General features: G+C 33.2%; 2 protein-coding genes across 3 annotated transcripts; one reads left to right on the top strand and one right to left on the bottom strand.

Moving 5' to 3' along the window:
- Positions 1-642: 642 nt before the first annotated feature.
- On the bottom strand, positions 643-1,122 carry LOC142550001 (uncharacterized). Its single transcript, XM_075659244.1, has one exon. It carries the CDS (start codon positions 1,120-1,122, stop codon positions 643-645), a length of 480 nt encoding a protein of 159 aa, XP_075515359.1.
- A 1,640-nt stretch (positions 1,123-2,762) lies between these two features.
- Positions 2,763-6,929, top strand: LOC142549097 (uncharacterized). Of its 2 annotated transcripts, none has more exons than XM_075657860.1 (5): positions 2,763-2,995; positions 3,941-4,383; positions 4,480-5,716; positions 5,829-5,975; positions 6,103-6,929. In XM_075657860.1, the coding sequence occupies exons 2-5, from the start codon at positions 4,333-4,335 to the stop codon at positions 6,723-6,725; spliced, it is 2,058 nt and encodes a 685-aa protein (XP_075513975.1). In that variant the 5' UTR covers positions 2,763-2,995; positions 3,941-4,332; the 3' UTR covers positions 6,726-6,929. The 2 variants fall into 2 exon arrangements, with proteins under 2 accessions (XP_075513975.1, XP_075513976.1); XM_075657861.1 differs by having other exon boundaries at positions 4,477-5,716.
- The last annotated feature ends 10,012 nt before the right edge of the window (positions 6,930-16,941 follow it).

Below are 16,941 nucleotides of genomic sequence, written 5' to 3'. Positions count from 1 at the left end.
ATATTTTATTGAATAATGAAAACATTTATCGAATAACAAAATAAACCTTCATGATAAATCCTAAACATGAACTGAACATCAAATAAAAACGAGACCACGATAACCTAATAAAGAATAGAAATTCAAAGTAGGAACAAGACCAGTGAAAGTAATTACTTATTATTTTCTAACACACCACCACCAATCAAATTATCTATATTTCCATCTGGATTAGAAAAGAAATCAGAGACGTCCAAATGAGTTATATCAATTGGATCATCATTGTCCACAAAATTTATCTCCATTTTACCATTTTTCTTGATTGATTTTTGGTATAGATCCACAAGATGTTTTGCCGTACGACAGGTACGAGACCAATGCCCTTCCATTCAACATCTATAACATTTTTCTTCATATACTTTGTAACTTTTCTCATTTACTTCTTTATTAATTGAATTCCACTTCTGGTGGCTTGTTATGATTTTGAGTGGAATTAGCATTCGCTTCGGGAAATGCAATTTCATATTCTTCAGGAAATGTAGTTTCATTTGCTTCAGGAAATGGTGTAGATCCAGTTGGGCGCATTTGGTGATTTTTTATGAGCAGCTCATTGTTTTGTTTAGCAACTAGTAAACATGAGATGAGTTCAGAGTATCTTTGAAATCAACGTTCACGATATTGCTGCTGCAGGAGCACGTTTGATGCATGAAAAGTGGAGAATGTTTTTTCTAACATGTCTTGATTAGTGACTCTCTCTCCACAAAGTATTAGTATGGAACTAGTCTTGAATAATGCAGAGTTATAGTCACTTACGAACTTAAAATCTTGTAACTGTAGGTGCATCCATTCAAATCGGGCTCTTGGGAGAACTACAGTTTGTTGATGGTCAAATCTTTCTTTTAGATTTTTCCAAAGCTCTCGAGGCTCTTTCACAGTGAGATATTCGACTTTCAACCCATCATTGAGGTGATGACGAAGAAAAATAAGTGCCTTTGCACGGTCCTGCTGGGACATTTCATTTTCTTCTTTTATCGTATCTCCTAAATTCATAGAGATGTGGACTTCAGCATCCAAAATCCATGATAAATAATTTTTTCCAGTCAAGTCAAGTGCTTCAAATTCAAGTTTGGTGATGTCCGCCATTGCAACTTAAAAAAAAATTATATAATTAGAATTATGACATAAATAGAGTAAAATTGCATTACTATTATTGAAAATAAATATTATAACAAATTATTCACATGTTACCACTTTTACTATGCAATTTTGAAATTTTGTTATTCTATTTGTTAAACTAACATGGATGCATATAAATAATGAGTTATTTTATCTAACCATTATCTAGTCTTCATTTGTGCATAAAAATATATATAAATGAACATGATATCATTTAGTCTATTAGATTTGGTGTACATTGAGATGTGCTCAATTAATAATTTATGTATCTAATTCAAAATGCACTAATTACAAATTGTAGCATTATAAACTAAAGGAAAAATAAAACTCTTTTATGCACAATTATTCTAAATACGTAAAACAAATATCACAGAATTCTGCCCAACTTCGTAAACAAGCCATATATTTCTTGAAAAAAAAAAACCAACACTTTGGACGTAAAGAAATACAAATTAAATTATAACAAAATTTATGTCTTAAAAAAAAAATATTCCCACACCTAAAATTTCTCACATTGCTGCTGCGGTTGTGAAGAAAAAAAATAATTTTTTTTGTCCAATTAATATCAATTATAGTGTTGTGATTGACTCAAAAATTATCATAAAACTATTAAATACTTGTATTCACAGAATATTTTAGCGACTAGTTAAATCATCAAAATTCAAATAATATAAATCTCAAACAAGCAATCCAAGATATGATAAAAAAATTGAATCAAAACAACGATAAACTTATAATCAATATTCTTCAAGAATATTGTCGAAACATATTATATTTATCTAAATTATTCAGGAATATGATAACTTTATATTTTATATCAATATTATTCATAGATATTGATAGATCTTTATGACTTTTAGATCAAGATTTTTCGAGAATATTGATAAATCTTATTCATCTATATTTTATTCATAGATATATCAATATTTTCAACATGAAGTCGTGTTGTGCTACTTCAGGAGCATCAACATAAAATTAAAAATTGTGTTTCTTCAGGAGCATCAATATAAATCTATAATTTGTGCTACTTCGGGAGCATCAATATTAAATTTAAATATTGTGCTTCTTCAAGAGCATTCATACAAAAATAAGAATAAATTATTTATAAATTTTACCTTGAAGAGCACTCGTGCTGATAACGTGTTTTGAATAGTAGAAAATATAGAGAAGAGATAATGATTTCGAGTACTTTATTCATCATTTGAGATCTCTATTTATAGAGTAGAGTTACAGAATTTGACTAGTTAATAATATCAATAATCATCTATAATATCTTTTCTATAATGATTACAAATTTAATATAGCGATTTCATGGTAAATTTCGACCTAAAAGAGATATACTTTTTTATTTTCTCTTTTATTGTTATTTTAAAATTATTAAAAGTAGCTTTTACGAGGAATTAATTCTCAATGATGTTAGATATTTGTTAAAAAAATTCTTGTGATATAAAAATAAAATAAATATATCTTAAAACTTCACTTTTTTAAAAAAAAAATGTAATTTAATTGCAAGTAAAGAACAGTATGTAGATATCGATATGGAAAATAAATTTAATTTTTAAACCTTAATTTTATATGTAAGACTAATTCCAATTTATACTTGATTCCTCGTCCTTTCGTCCAGAATAAATTCAATCATTATCTTTTCACCCCCTCACGTATAAATTTCTCCGATTTTCTGGATCTCGCAAGATTTCGCTAATCCCACCTAATCTTCACTATAAATCGCCGCCCACCCTAACAAATTTTCATCCCGGAAATCCATTGTTATCAGGAGTTTTGGTTATTTTTCTTCATCAGAAGCTTAGATCTCCTCTCCCGGCAATCTGGCAATTAAGAGGTAAGATTCCTTTTTTATATGTATTGTTCTTCATGGAATCAGGGTAGCGTGAGTTGAGATTTCGTATTTTAAATTAGTTTTATATTTTATTTTGATATATTATGATTTTTTGCCATTCGAATTACAGAGAGAACGAATTGTATATGGTATGTATATATGCACGTTTATGTACTTGTCATTAAGTTTTGGTATTATTTGATCATTATTGTTTGTAAGTTGGTGAATGTTTCTAATTTTTTGTCAATGGATTATGAACGGTTATTTATGAAAGAGCTAATCGGGGTTCGTACGCAGATGTAGATGACCTGTGACTGGTTTTTTGGCTTTCTGGATGTTTCTGTTATAATTCTCAGTTTTTTTTTCTATACGTGTCAACATGATATAGGTATGTTGATTGTGGCCTTATTTTAAATCTTTCGATTCCCGATTGCTTTCTCATATGAGTTTGATTCTTTTCAAATTTAATTTTTTCCAATAAAAGATATGGGAAGACAAGACTATCTAAAATTCTAGAGCAGAAATCAGTTCTATACAGATTTTTTTGAACTTGAGTTATATACTATTCAGAAACTATGAAAATTGTGTAAACCCATAATTTACTGCTTCAGGTTCTTTTTCTTATGTTGCATGAATATAACAAAATAATGTTTTTCACAAGTTTTGGTGTTTCTAATGAACACGGAAAGTGATCTTTTGAAATCTTTGGATATTTTGCTTGATGAGGTTTGTTATGTGTATTGAGAGTGAGAGATTTTTAGATGAATAACCTTGAGACAATCGAATCTCTAACGAAATAATTGAATTATTGAATGGACTTCTGCGCATACTGAAAGGTGAACTTCCTTTCTTGCATATTAACCTCATGTCGTAGATAACTTCATTTGTATTAGCTGCTGAGCATGTCATTCCTGATATTCTTTATTTTTGTTTTTTTTCCTTTTCCAGGCTCTTGTCTCTTACATGCGAAGTCGTTTTTGGGCTCTCAGAGTTGCTTAAAAATTTCTTTCAGTCTGGCAGCTACAACATCATCAACGGTTTCTCGCACCTTTGAGAAGGTGCGGGGCAATAACGACGGGGTGATATTATTATGTGCTTTGAGGAGATCTAGATCATCGCATATTTGGAGATTGTGCCGTGTTTCAGAAGGTTTATCACTTGACTACGGCTAATGCCTGCCTCGGTTGAGTCTCAACAAAGTGTGGCGGCGGCGGCATGCAACTTCATTTTATTAGCCGTTTTGCATATCGTAAGAAAATAGGTGTATTTGATTGCCAATAGCCTTCAGAATACTGTCACAGTTAAAGGACTGATGTGAACAGTTAACCAATTTTAGAACTATGGTTAGATTTTCGTGCTTTCAATCTCGCGTCCATTCTCCCAAACAAAAGGTTGGTGGGTGATCTCTTTATTTAGTGTTATCTCATACTTCGTTATTTTCATTTCCTCATTCTGTGCCTGCTGATAACTCTGTTTATTGTTAGTAGAAAATAACTCAGCGCCCTGCCGAGGCAATGGAGAAGAGACTGGAAGATACTTCTCAAAATTGGGTTCAGAAGAATTTGTATTGTCCTGCAGAAAGCAAGCCATTTTTAAAGGATGGGGATGAAGCACTCCGCAATGGAGCCAATCATGCAAACTTTTCTTCTCTAACCGATCGTGATTGCAGATCAGAAGAAATGGAGAGCAGATATAGTACTGAACATGATATCGAGGCTTACAAAAATGCACAAATAAGAAAGAGCCAGTCTTTGGGATGTGGATTGAACTTGAAAGAGTGGAACTTAGGTGGTGATGTTTCAGAAGGTGAGATGGAGCAGAGGTTTTCTTATAATGGATCTGCTGATAGTGGTAGGATAGTTGTTTCGTATGGCATTAATGATCATGTGCACAGCAGACATGGTCAAGAACCTTTGGCTTCTGATTCTGTAACGAACTCCGACTTCACCAAAAAAGGATCCATATTATCAATTGAAGATTCACTACAATCGGAGAGGGAAGGTGCTGATAAAGATAATTTACATTTATCCGTTGGTGACACTGGTGACCATATGCCTCGTACTCCACGTGCTATTGTAAAGCCTCGTTCTTTGCCTAGTATGGTTTCCCCTACTAAGGGATCCACATCCTTGTTGCCTTTTTCTAGATCTGCTGAGGACCTGAATGCTTTAGGCTCTGGAATGAACAACATTTTGGTGTACGATGCTGAAAAACAAGTACAAAATCAACAACTGGATTATTCTATCTTTGACAATGACAAGGAAGATGGTGAAAATCCTGCTGACGAGGACACATGTGCGGATTATAACCATGTTGGTTCAGCAAAAGACTGGATTATACCTGTGTCTAAAGGGGCATACATGGAGAAAAGTAGAAAAAAGGAAAGTTCTCTTCGCATCTGGGATGAAGTACCAAGCGAGGATTTATGGTTGAAACGAATTGAAGAATGGGTTAATGACCTTCAGCACTGTAGCCCACTGAGAGAAGAAACTAACGGATTTTCTTTAATTAGCGACCATGAATTACCGAAAAGTGATGCTTTAGTGAACGCTGCGAAGTTGGAAGTCAAGGTGAACCTTGGAAATGAAGTTGCAAAGAGATACATTTCTTCTCTGAATGCCTCAGCTGCAGCAGCCAAGCTGACTAACCTTGGTTTGGTTGTGATCCCATTTCTAATTCCTTTTATCAGTCTCAAAACACTCGATTTATCTGGGAATTCCATAGGTCTGTTTCTCTAGCATCTTATATTCCTCTGGCACTTGCATAAGCTGCCTCGCGTGCATTTTCATTGTTTCATTTATAGTGACATTTAATATCTACCTCTTGTGATTCTCAGTAAGGATAGCTTCTGGTGCTCTTCCTCGAGGACTCCAGTTTTTGAATCTCTCAAAAAACAGTATCTCCGCTATTGAAGGATTGCGGGACCTTACCAGACTTCGTGTCCTTGACCTGAGCTATAATAGATTATTAAGAATTGGACATGGTAAGACCTCTTATCATGTTAAAGTTTGAATCTATTTGTATGATGGGCTCAAATGTTGGATTCATGTTAACGTTGAGTTGTGTCTCCAGCTTGCCCCCTAATACACTTTTTATGACGTCTTTGGCAGGCTTGGCGTCATGTTCCTCTATGAAGGAATTATACTTGGCCGGTAACAAGATCAGTGAGGTCGAAGGTCTCCATCGTCTCCTAAAATTGAACGTCCTCGATTTGCGTTTTAACAAAATTTCTACAACCAAGTGTCTCGGACAACTAGCTGCTAATCACATCTGTTTGCAAGCTCTCAGCTTGGAAGGAAACCCTGCTCAGAAGAATGTAGGTGACGAACAATTGAAGAAATATGTGCAGAGTCTTCTTCCCAACCTTACTTACTATGACAGGCAATCAATCAGAACTGTATCAATGAAGGACATTAAGGCTGATCGATCAGCTCGTCTGGGAATAGCGGGTCATCAGATAGATCGTGGGGTTAGAGCGGAGGCAAAGATGGTAAGGAAAGGAACTCATGGCATTGTTTCTCTGAAGGCACCATCCTCAGCAATTCATGGTCGGAAAAATCAAGTAGTATCATCGGCAAAACCATCAAGGACTAGGCACGGGCGTCTGCCTCCAACTGGAATCAGGGCAACTCAAGGGCCTCAATTTACTGAACATAACAGCAAACATTCGGGCTTCAAGAATGATTTACTCGTTCGCAGAAGCCAGAGCGAGGGAAATTTGGGTGCTCCCTGATCAAATTTCAAATTTGATATATATTTATTTTATAATGCATGTTGATATGCGCAGATCTGTTGAGATTCTCGTACCCTTCATATATTTCGTTAGTGTCATGAAATAGTGTCATGGAGTGTGAAGAATGACTGGATTTCCTGTTACCCTTTATATATTTCTGTACTAAAAGTTTTGGCTTCAATAAAAGTTTGGAACAGTTCTTTCTGCCGGAAGTTTCCAGTATTCAGTATTCGATCTACTGATTGGACTTGACTCCGCCGGATCAAGAAGTATATCGAAAAAACTGATTACAATTCAAGAATTTTGAAATTCTTACGAAAAGTTTTCGATCTCTCCCTTTTTGGTAGAGAGAATTCTCACAAAAAAATAATTTTATGTATCAAATGATTTAAGTCCAAATCTATGTTTTCAGTAATCAACGAGGCGCGGTAGGATGCGTTCAGACGGAACGCGTTTTATACGCGTTTTCACACTGACAGGAAGCTCTATAAATAGAGCTCCTCCTTTCATTTTGAAATTATCCCTTCTTCGAGTTTTCTCTCATCTTATAAGCATTTGAGTGCTTAGTTCTATAATATTTGTGAGATGTTTGTTTTCCTGTATTAAGAGAGTGTGTGTTCTCTTTGGAAACACAGTGAGTGAGTTGTACACCACAAAATATTATAGTGGAATTCTTTTCATCTTGCCCGTGGTTTTTACCCTAATAATTTTTAGGGGTTTTCCAAGTAAATCTCGGTGTTCAGTTTGTTCTTTATTTTCGGATTTTATTATCTCAAATTCCGCACGTGTGACCAACAGTAAATTAGTTAAACTAATATTATATATAAAATTATTATTGGGTATGAGCTTTTTACAATTTTGATTTTTTTTGTATTGAACTTTATACAAAAGTCAAATATTATTATTGCAAGTCCTAAATCATTATAGTTATTCCACAACTTATTTGTTTATTTTACTTTACCGAGTGTTGGAATTTAATAAAATTAGACGAGGAAAGACAATTTTTTTTATAAAAAAAATCCTGTTTATTTGGTTCATATGTATCTTAACTAATTAAAAAAAAAACTATTATTGATTTACATACGTTTTGATTTTAAAATAAATCTTAGTATGGGTGTGTAATCGAATTTAATGGCTAAAATTGGTCAGTTTGGCTAGTCAAAAAAATTTGATTTTTTTTTGTTGAAAATTTCAATTCTGTCAGTTCGGTTATAACCGATTACACACCCCTAGTAATAATTATTTTTAAAATGAAAACGTATGTAAATCAGTAACAGGTTTTATTTTCTAATTTACTTAAAATACATATGAACTAAATAATTTTGTTTGAATTCTTTTAATAAATATATTATTTAGTACTGTTATTACTATTATTATTTAAGTTACTATTAATTCAAGAGAATTGTTATTTGTATTTAAAAATTTGTAATCCACATTCCATTTTATTTTTTCTATTTAATATTTATACTATTTTTCATTATATATTATATGGACGTAATATATAGATTTTAAAATACTATAAATAGAAATGAACGTAAATATATAGATTCTATATATATTTTATTATTCTTGTTGAAATTACTAAAAGTATCATTGTAAAAATAAAATAACACTTGTGGTCCTTAAAAAAGGATCTCACATTTTTTTTGTATAAATATGGAAGGAATGCAATGCATATAAATGTGCAAGCACAGAGGAAAAAAAAGAACTTGAGAAATTATTTTTAAGTTCATTCAAAATATTTTTTTTATTTAAGTTCCTTCATGCTTGGTGTGCATACCCGTGAATATAATTGACAGCCACGGATGTCGAAAGATGAATCCGATTGCTGAATCCGTGGCAGACTGTCGTGGATTTTCAGAAGTCAGAATTCTTGACAGTATGTCACATATTTTTTTTCTGAAAACATTTCAAATAGGAAAAAAGTTAAAATAATACTAATTCGATACAATCTGCTGCGAATTCTGCCTAATCCCGTTGCCGGATGTTGCCGGATTACAAATTTTCTCAGATTGCAATATTTTTATAATTTTTTATATTATTAAAAAAAGCCAATCTATTTGCTAGAAAATTTCAAAAAACACTTGTGGTTAATGAAATCTTCGGGCCGTGCTTTAAGTGCATTAGCACTATGTTCCCTTTTGCGATAAATAAGGATGAAATCGAATAAATTTAAAACATATTATTGATATCTATACGATATTATTAAACTTAAGCATCTCATATTTTATCAAAATTTGTTATGTAAATATAACACCAAAATTTCTTTACAGATATACATTTCATTAAGTTTGTTAGCTAACTTTGACGGTGTGAGTTTATTAATAATTTTTGTACATCTTCTATAACTTTTCGATTTTTTCTCTAGCTTATATCTGATTTACATAAAAGTTCAAATCATCTCGGTAAATTTTATCTAGTTACTAATCTACAAGTATCATATCATAATAAAATAACATATATTTTTTTGTACAAAAATTATTTAAAAAATAATTAATATGACACAGATCTCATCGCACATAACATTAATTAGTTGTATTATTAAACTTGAGTACCTCATATTAACCAACTTTAGTATATCGATGTGATATCAAAGAATCTTTACAGTTTGACTATTCATAATATTTGGTAGCTAACTTTGCTTGTGTTGTTTATTAATAATATTTGTACATCTTGTTATGATTTTTTTCTCAACTTATCTTTAATTTATTTAAAAGTTCAAAATATCTCAATAAAACCTTATCAAATCACTAATCTATAAATATCTTATCATAATAAAGTAATATATATATATATATATATATATATATATATATATATATATATATTTACACACAAAATTATCAAACACAAAATTTTTTAGTATGGGATGCGTGCCAAATAATACTAATATTAGTAAATTTGACATTGTAATAAGAATAAGACAATGTTTGGTGCATACATTAATTAAATAATAGTGAATAAAAAAAAAACTAACTCTTTAACAAACGTGAGGAAGTAAAATGTATCTAAAACACTTATCAAACCAAATAATAAAAACTACGAATGCAATGTTTGTGAAGCCAAACTCCCTTTGATAAACATCACTGTAATCAATACAATGATTATGTGTTGTGCACGATTGTCTTCAACTCTCAACGAAAACACTTCAATACACCTTGACTCTACACTTTTTATTAAATTACCGATGTACGTGCTTGATCTCCAACAGCGTCTTAAAATCTATGCTTCATCAATCCATCTCAACATCTATATTTGGTTATTTATAAGCTTCATTTGCCATAGAGTTTATTTCTTGAATAAAATTCTACAAGATATAGAAACAAAAGTTTTATTAGAAAATAAAATCTTTTAAATAAATCTATCATATCTAAAGTTTATCAAATATCTCTATAGTCTAGAAAGACAAAACTCTATAATTTAATATGCACAGTATTATAAAAAAAAATAATATAATTAAGGAATAAATTATATTCCATAGAATATCCATTTTTTGCCTTTTTGGACGAAACACACAAAAATTTTAATCAACAAAATGACCCTGAGTTAGCACGAAAATCCCCCTTAATTGGAGAATTGAATCTCCGTGAATTCAACCAAGTTAAATTAGATGTTGCTAGAGCAATATTGTTAGAGGTGTTGCAACACGGGAAACCAAAACACTGAGCAATTCGTTAAATGATATTTAGCAACACAATAAAAGCAGATGCAAATTAACCAGATATAATAAAAACAAACTAAGCAACATATCCAACAAACTAGGAGCATCTCCACCAATTAGCTCATTAGTATCTCCTGCTTGACCATGGTTAGAACCAAGAGACTCAAGCATTTTTGTAGAGAACATTGATCAATTCATTAAATGATATCTAGCAACACACTAACAACTAGGCTTGTCAAATTGGGTCAGGCCCGTCGGGCCGGCCCGCCCCGTCATAAAAATTGAGCGGGTTGGGTTGATAAAATAGCAGCCCGTTTCGAGGCGGGCTAAACGGGTTGAGCCCGTTTGGGTTGCGGGCTGGCCCGCCAAATTAGGGTTGAATTTTATATTTTTAAGTTTTATATAAAAATTTCTATTTCTTCCTTATTTTTTCTCATGTGCCTAACTTCAATCAATCTGGTAAAATCTCTATGCTTTTATTTTTTTTGAAGATGTTATACTCTCCAGTCTCCTCCTTTTTTTTAATGTTTAACTCGAATTAATCCAGAACTATCGAAATAATATAGTAAATAACGTAATTATGTGTATTGTTGAACACATAATATTTTCTGAAATTTACAACCGTCTGTTTTCTCGACTTTCTGTTATCTTCCAATGTTTCTCACTTTTTAAGAAAATGTGGATGGTAAGAGCTAGCTGCCTTGTGCGGACAAACCCTTAAGATTAGGGATGTAAACGATCTAAACCAAATCAAACCAAACAGTATCAGGCTTGAGCTTGGTTTGTTTAAAATTGTTAGGCTCAGGCTCGAGCTCGAGCTCGATTCGAGCTTTTATTATCAGGCTCGAGCTTGGTTTGTCTTGAAATTACCAAGCTCGAGAAAAGCTCGAGCTCGGCTCGTTAAAATCTCGTTTAGCATGTTAATCAATCCAGGCTCGAGCTTGATTCATTAATAGCTCGTTTAGCATGTTTAACAAGCCTGGCTTGAGCTCGGCTCGTTTTCGAGTTCGTAAAGCATAACATTGAACTTGAGTTTGAGTTTGATTCGAGCTTGTTAAAAATTAAATATATCTATAACTAATTTTAAATCAGACATAAAAATGTAAATTCATTCATAAATAACCAAAACGACACAAATAAGAGCTAAAAAACATAAACCAATATATATTGAACATTCCAAAATAATACATCTAGAATATTCATCATACACTGATATCACCATATAAATAAAAATGAAATAATTTCAACCCTTTAATACTTCAACTAAGTCTGGTGAGAAAGTAGGGAGGACGTCCAAGAATCCATTAAAATTAGGAATTACAAAATCATCTTCAATAACAACTAGTCAAGTATCCTGCAAAGTTCATAATAACATTAGTACTAATATTTTTATTTGTCTTGTGTTCAATTCTTTCCATTGATATTAGGACTAATATTTTTATTTGTCAACTCAACAAATGAGTCAAACTCAAGCTTACGAGCCACCTAAACGAGCCGAGCTCGAGCTCGAGCTCGCGAGCCTATTATCAAACATGCTTGCGAGCTCACGAGCCGAATATCTTTAGGCTTGAGCTTGGTTTGATTAATTTTTCGAGCTCAAAATCGAGCTTGAGCTTGGCTTGATATGATTAACAAACGAACTCAAACGAGCTTTATATCGAACCAAGCTTCGAATAGCTCGCAAACTGTTTGGTTCATTTACATCCCCACTTAAGATCGTTAATTTTTGTTTTCTTGTGATGACAAACCCTTAAGAAATTGGAGAAAGTGTATACTAAAAAAGATTTGAAATTCACATTTAAAGGTTTCATTGTATTTACGGTTGATGATATTACATGAGTTATTTTTTAGTACACGTGTACGATGAAATCTTGTGTGAATTAGAATAAGTATTTTATTTTTTTATGGATTATGTTGATTGTTGTATGCTTTCAATGTCTTATTTCAATGTTTTTAAGTTTTTTATGAAACTATTTGACTGAAATATATTTTTCTTTTATGTTTATTTTAATATTGTTTTGTATTTTTTTTTAAAAATAATAAGCGGGTTGGCCCGCCTAACCCACGGCCCAAGATGGGTTGGGCTGGGTTGGCCATTTAGAGGCCCGCCCCGTCAGCCCGTTTTGACATGTATATTAACAACAAAGGTGAATTAACTAGAGAGAATCAAAAAGATAATAAAAACAAACTAAATAAACCAAGAAAACTAAGGAGAATCTCCATCAGTTAGCTCATCAGTATTGAAGGATTGGTTCGGGACACCTTTGAGGTGCTTCAAACATAATATTCTCAAAGAGCTGCAATAGCTCATGTTCTAAGAATATAAATACTGATGAATTAAATCGAGTTTGGTTTAAAACTAAGCAGAAAATATTCGAAGTAATCCTTCGTTAAGAAAGCTGATACATTTTAAAAGCTTTTAGCTTGTGTAAACTGGTTAACTGAAATAAGGGGAATCGGTTCGAGATTGTATCAGTTCAGTTATGGTGAGAACTGAACTGATATCAGCTGAACTGATCAAATCAGTTTAAAACAAAAGTTAAGCAGTTAAATACACGCGATATGTTTATGGATGATCAGACACTTCAACTGCTCCTACGTCACCCCTTCTACCACCTCGGGTAGGATCCACTAGAAGACTTTGATTTATACAACGCCTTGTACAAATCCACTCAGCTTTGGACTTACCCTACTGCCTAACTGAACTCTTAGCCTAGACTGAAGGGAGCATCTTCCAACCAACACTTGTTTAACGTCTATTTGTTGAAGACTACATACACAAATTTAACGTCTTTGTGCAAGACTCACTCAGCTAAACAATAAGCTCAATTATCTGTATTTGTGAGTGATATTGTGTGTGTGTGTGTATGAAAACAGAAAAATGAATACAACACGAATGTGTTCTCACACACTGAGGGAAAAGGGCTTCTATACTAAGCTGATATAACACGTTGAAGTGTTCCCTCACAACTAGGCTGATTACTTCTAGTAAGCTGATAAGGCTTTTTGCGTGCCCTTCTTCTTCACACACTCTTGTTGTTCTGTTGATTGTTGTTTTCTTCACTGATCTTCATATTCTGTTTATAGGCACGAAGGTTGATTGTACATTGAAACTCAATTATTGTATATGTTGCATTTTTAATATGTTCATCGAAATATGTCTGTACTTTCCGACAGCCATTTTGGAACATTTTGGCTTTAAACATTGATGCAACACCTATTATTGTCCTTTGACTAGACAATTGCTTCTGTATCTTTGTGCACAGCTGGATTTCTTTGAATAAGATTGTCGTGTTCTGCAACTGATTTGTTTTGACCGATTTTCTGAACTGATCTTCAGTTGGGCTGGTGAAATCAGTTGACTCGTCAGTTGAACTGATTTCACTCTTTCAGTTGAACTGGTCAGCTGGGCTCTTTATCAGTTGAACTCTTCATCAGCTGGCCAGACTTCTGAAAGTCTTCTGCTGAACCACCTATCAGCTGAAATGGTTTACGATTCATCAGTTGAACTGGTTCAGTTCGATTAATCAGTTGGTACTTTCATTTTACATTCTTCGATAGCTTCAGTTACGTTCAACTAACTGCACACTTAGGTAAGTTCATTAGTAACAAAATAACAAATTTTGTTAACATCAAAATTAAGCAAGATTACGAACATGAAATGTTCCAACAAGTATCTCCCGCTAGAACCAACAAACTCAGACATTTTTGCAAAAACTTCAACATCATCTCCCTCCTTTTATCCAGAATTTATAGCCACATCAAGAAGCAATCGATAGTCCACCACTTGAGCCTCATATGCGCAATAAGCTCTTTGGAATTCTGAATTTGTTGAAGTCCAAAATCGATATTGGCTTGGAGAAGAGAGGTAGATAGCATGACATACTCAGAGGGTTTCGTACCAGAATAAGAGGCCAATCACCGGGGGAACACTAGGCTCAAACCAAGGCAGAACAACTTTTCTATTCCCCTTGAAGTATGCCCGTTCATTCTTTACAAATTCACTGACATCCAAAAGTTCTTCACCCATGTCATGGACAAAGCCCTGTGATTCTTGAATCCAATAGATAAAAGAGGGGAAAGACAATTTCGTTGATTTTAATCCACCATCTGCAAACTACAAAATGATTTTAAACACCAACTTGCCAAAATTAAATGTGGTACTCCCAATACTAATTGAGAAAATGACAATGACTTGTGGTTGCCGCCATTTTGCTTCGAATATCTTGAGGATTGCATCCCGTTCCAGCCATCTGTGAGATAAAACCAAAGATTACAGATGAAAATAGGGATAAACACAACAAGAATTCGCATAGAGAACAAGATCAACGAGGACAAATATAGTTTGAATAGAGAAACAAGTTAATTAACAATAATAAAATTGTGCAGTTATGTCAATCATTTAAATGATATGGCTTCCAATGGTAACAATTTTCCTGCCAAAAAACTTGTTCATCATCAATAAAGTTTTACTATTTCACCCAATGGAAACAAAAGTTGAACGGGTGCGAGTATGTTTCAAAAAAAACTATCTAGATTTAACTCCTTATCGACTCAATCCACTAATTCACCGAAAATAAAAAATATTAAAAATCTGGAAGATTATTGTTTAACTCAAATGTCTCAAATTCAAAAATGATAACTCACTGACTAGTATAAAATCACATAACTATTAACATGCATGTCATAATTATGACTAAAATATGACATATTAAAGAAATGTCTGACACATTATCAAATTGTGGGGAGTTTATATGCGGTTTTGGTAACATCTCCCAACAACACATACAATTTCAAAAACAAATTTGATTTTTCTGCACACACATAGTTGATTCACACTTTATTTTTATCTATAAGTTGTAGCTTCCACACTAGAAGAACAGTCTTCATTGGACTTCTCTAGGTATCTTTTTTTATTTTTATTTTTTTATTTTCTTCTGTTATGATTTCTGTTTTTGATTCACAAGAGGTAGCTCTCACACTAAAAGAACAATCTTCATTGGACTCTCTTACATAAGAATCCAAAATCCTATAGATCAATGAGGGAAAATATAGCTAGGTGGATTTGAATCCTCTATCTGCAAACTGCAGAACTGTATTGAATATCAACCATGTAGAGAAAAATGTCATGTGATTTAGTAACTACTATAGTGTTGGTGGAGGAAGTCTAGTTTCTAATTGTGGTCTTGTGCAAAACATAATTGAATGAAGTTAAATTTGTAGCATACATCCTTTTGGGATGATCGGGAAACACCTTGATTAGTCTGTTAGTGAGAACATTAAAAATGACATTGAAATCATGTATAACTTCCTCTTCTTCATCTCTAGTAGGGGTGCTATAGAAGGCATTTATCACTACATAATTAAAATTGAAAATCCTATCACGGACAAACACCCTGAAAAGCTTCACTAAAATTTCATTTCCAACACTGGATAGTAGATTGCAATAAAATTCCAGAACTATTCTTCTGGCATAGGGAGTCACAGTGCTCACAGTAGCAAACATTCCTCGATCATTGAAGAAAATAGTCAGATTCTGCTTTCCATAGGCCTCCACATCAATATTTTTTTCTTCAATAAATTCCCTATTTATGTACAGTGGCCACAAAGCTAAAGCAGCTTCAGAGTAGAACTTTGTGGAAAAGGACAGGCTCACATCATAGTCCATAGAGTCAATGTCATCTTCGGTGTTGACCACATCAGCCTCAACATTGACAGTAGCATCAACAACATCATCAATAGATTTAATTTCTTCACCATCGCTATCTTCTGACTCGTCATCATGAGTATGTTCCTCATACTCAAAATCAGATTCAAAAGACGAACTGTCAGAAGAGTCAGGGCGTTTTCATCAAATTGTTTTAGCATCTTTTCCTCGGGCTCTTCATCATTAGATATGTTTTTTTTTGTAGCTTTTTCTTCTTTTAAGCGAGCAATAAACACAGCCAAAGATTGTCCATCTTAAGTAGTATCGACATAATCACTAGGTCCTAGAACATCCTTTGGTTATTCTTCAGAAGGTGATTGAACAATAACAGTAGAAAATGTTCTTCGCTACAACAACAGGTTTTGGTGTTGCGACCAACTCAAAATCCTCATCATTCGAGTCATCTCAAGAAGAGAAATCGTGGTCTAATAGGTTTGCGGAGGAGGAAGACCCTTTAAATTTCTTGGATGGGACAAATTTCGTGTCATAACCTGCTTGTCTCTTTGATATTCTTAGAGGTGGACAAGGACGAAGCAAATACTGTACATTATCTCCTGCATCTGTGCGGGGAAACTTATGAGACGAGGTTGTCAAGTTTTTCTAGCGAGTGTTATTTCATTACCTGTTCCGAACAGTCAGAAGCTAGAGGATATTGAGGTTGTCAGAGACTTTCCTAGTGTCTTTCCTGAGGATGTTTTTGGCATTCCACCAGACCGAGATATGCAATTTTATATTAAGTTGATGCCGTGTGCAATGAAAATTTTATGACACCCTATCGTCTAGCGCCAGCCGAGATGAAAGAGCTGAAGGATCAAATTCAAGAATTTCTGGAAAAGGGTTTTATTTGC

This window comes from Primulina tabacum, chromosome 6 (assembly GCF_025594145.1).
Source record: "Primulina tabacum isolate GXHZ01 chromosome 6, ASM2559414v2, whole genome shotgun sequence".
Taxonomy (NCBI): Eukaryota; Viridiplantae; Streptophyta; class Magnoliopsida; order Lamiales; family Gesneriaceae; genus Primulina; species Primulina tabacum.
This window is presented reverse-complemented; position numbering and strand designations above follow the sequence as displayed.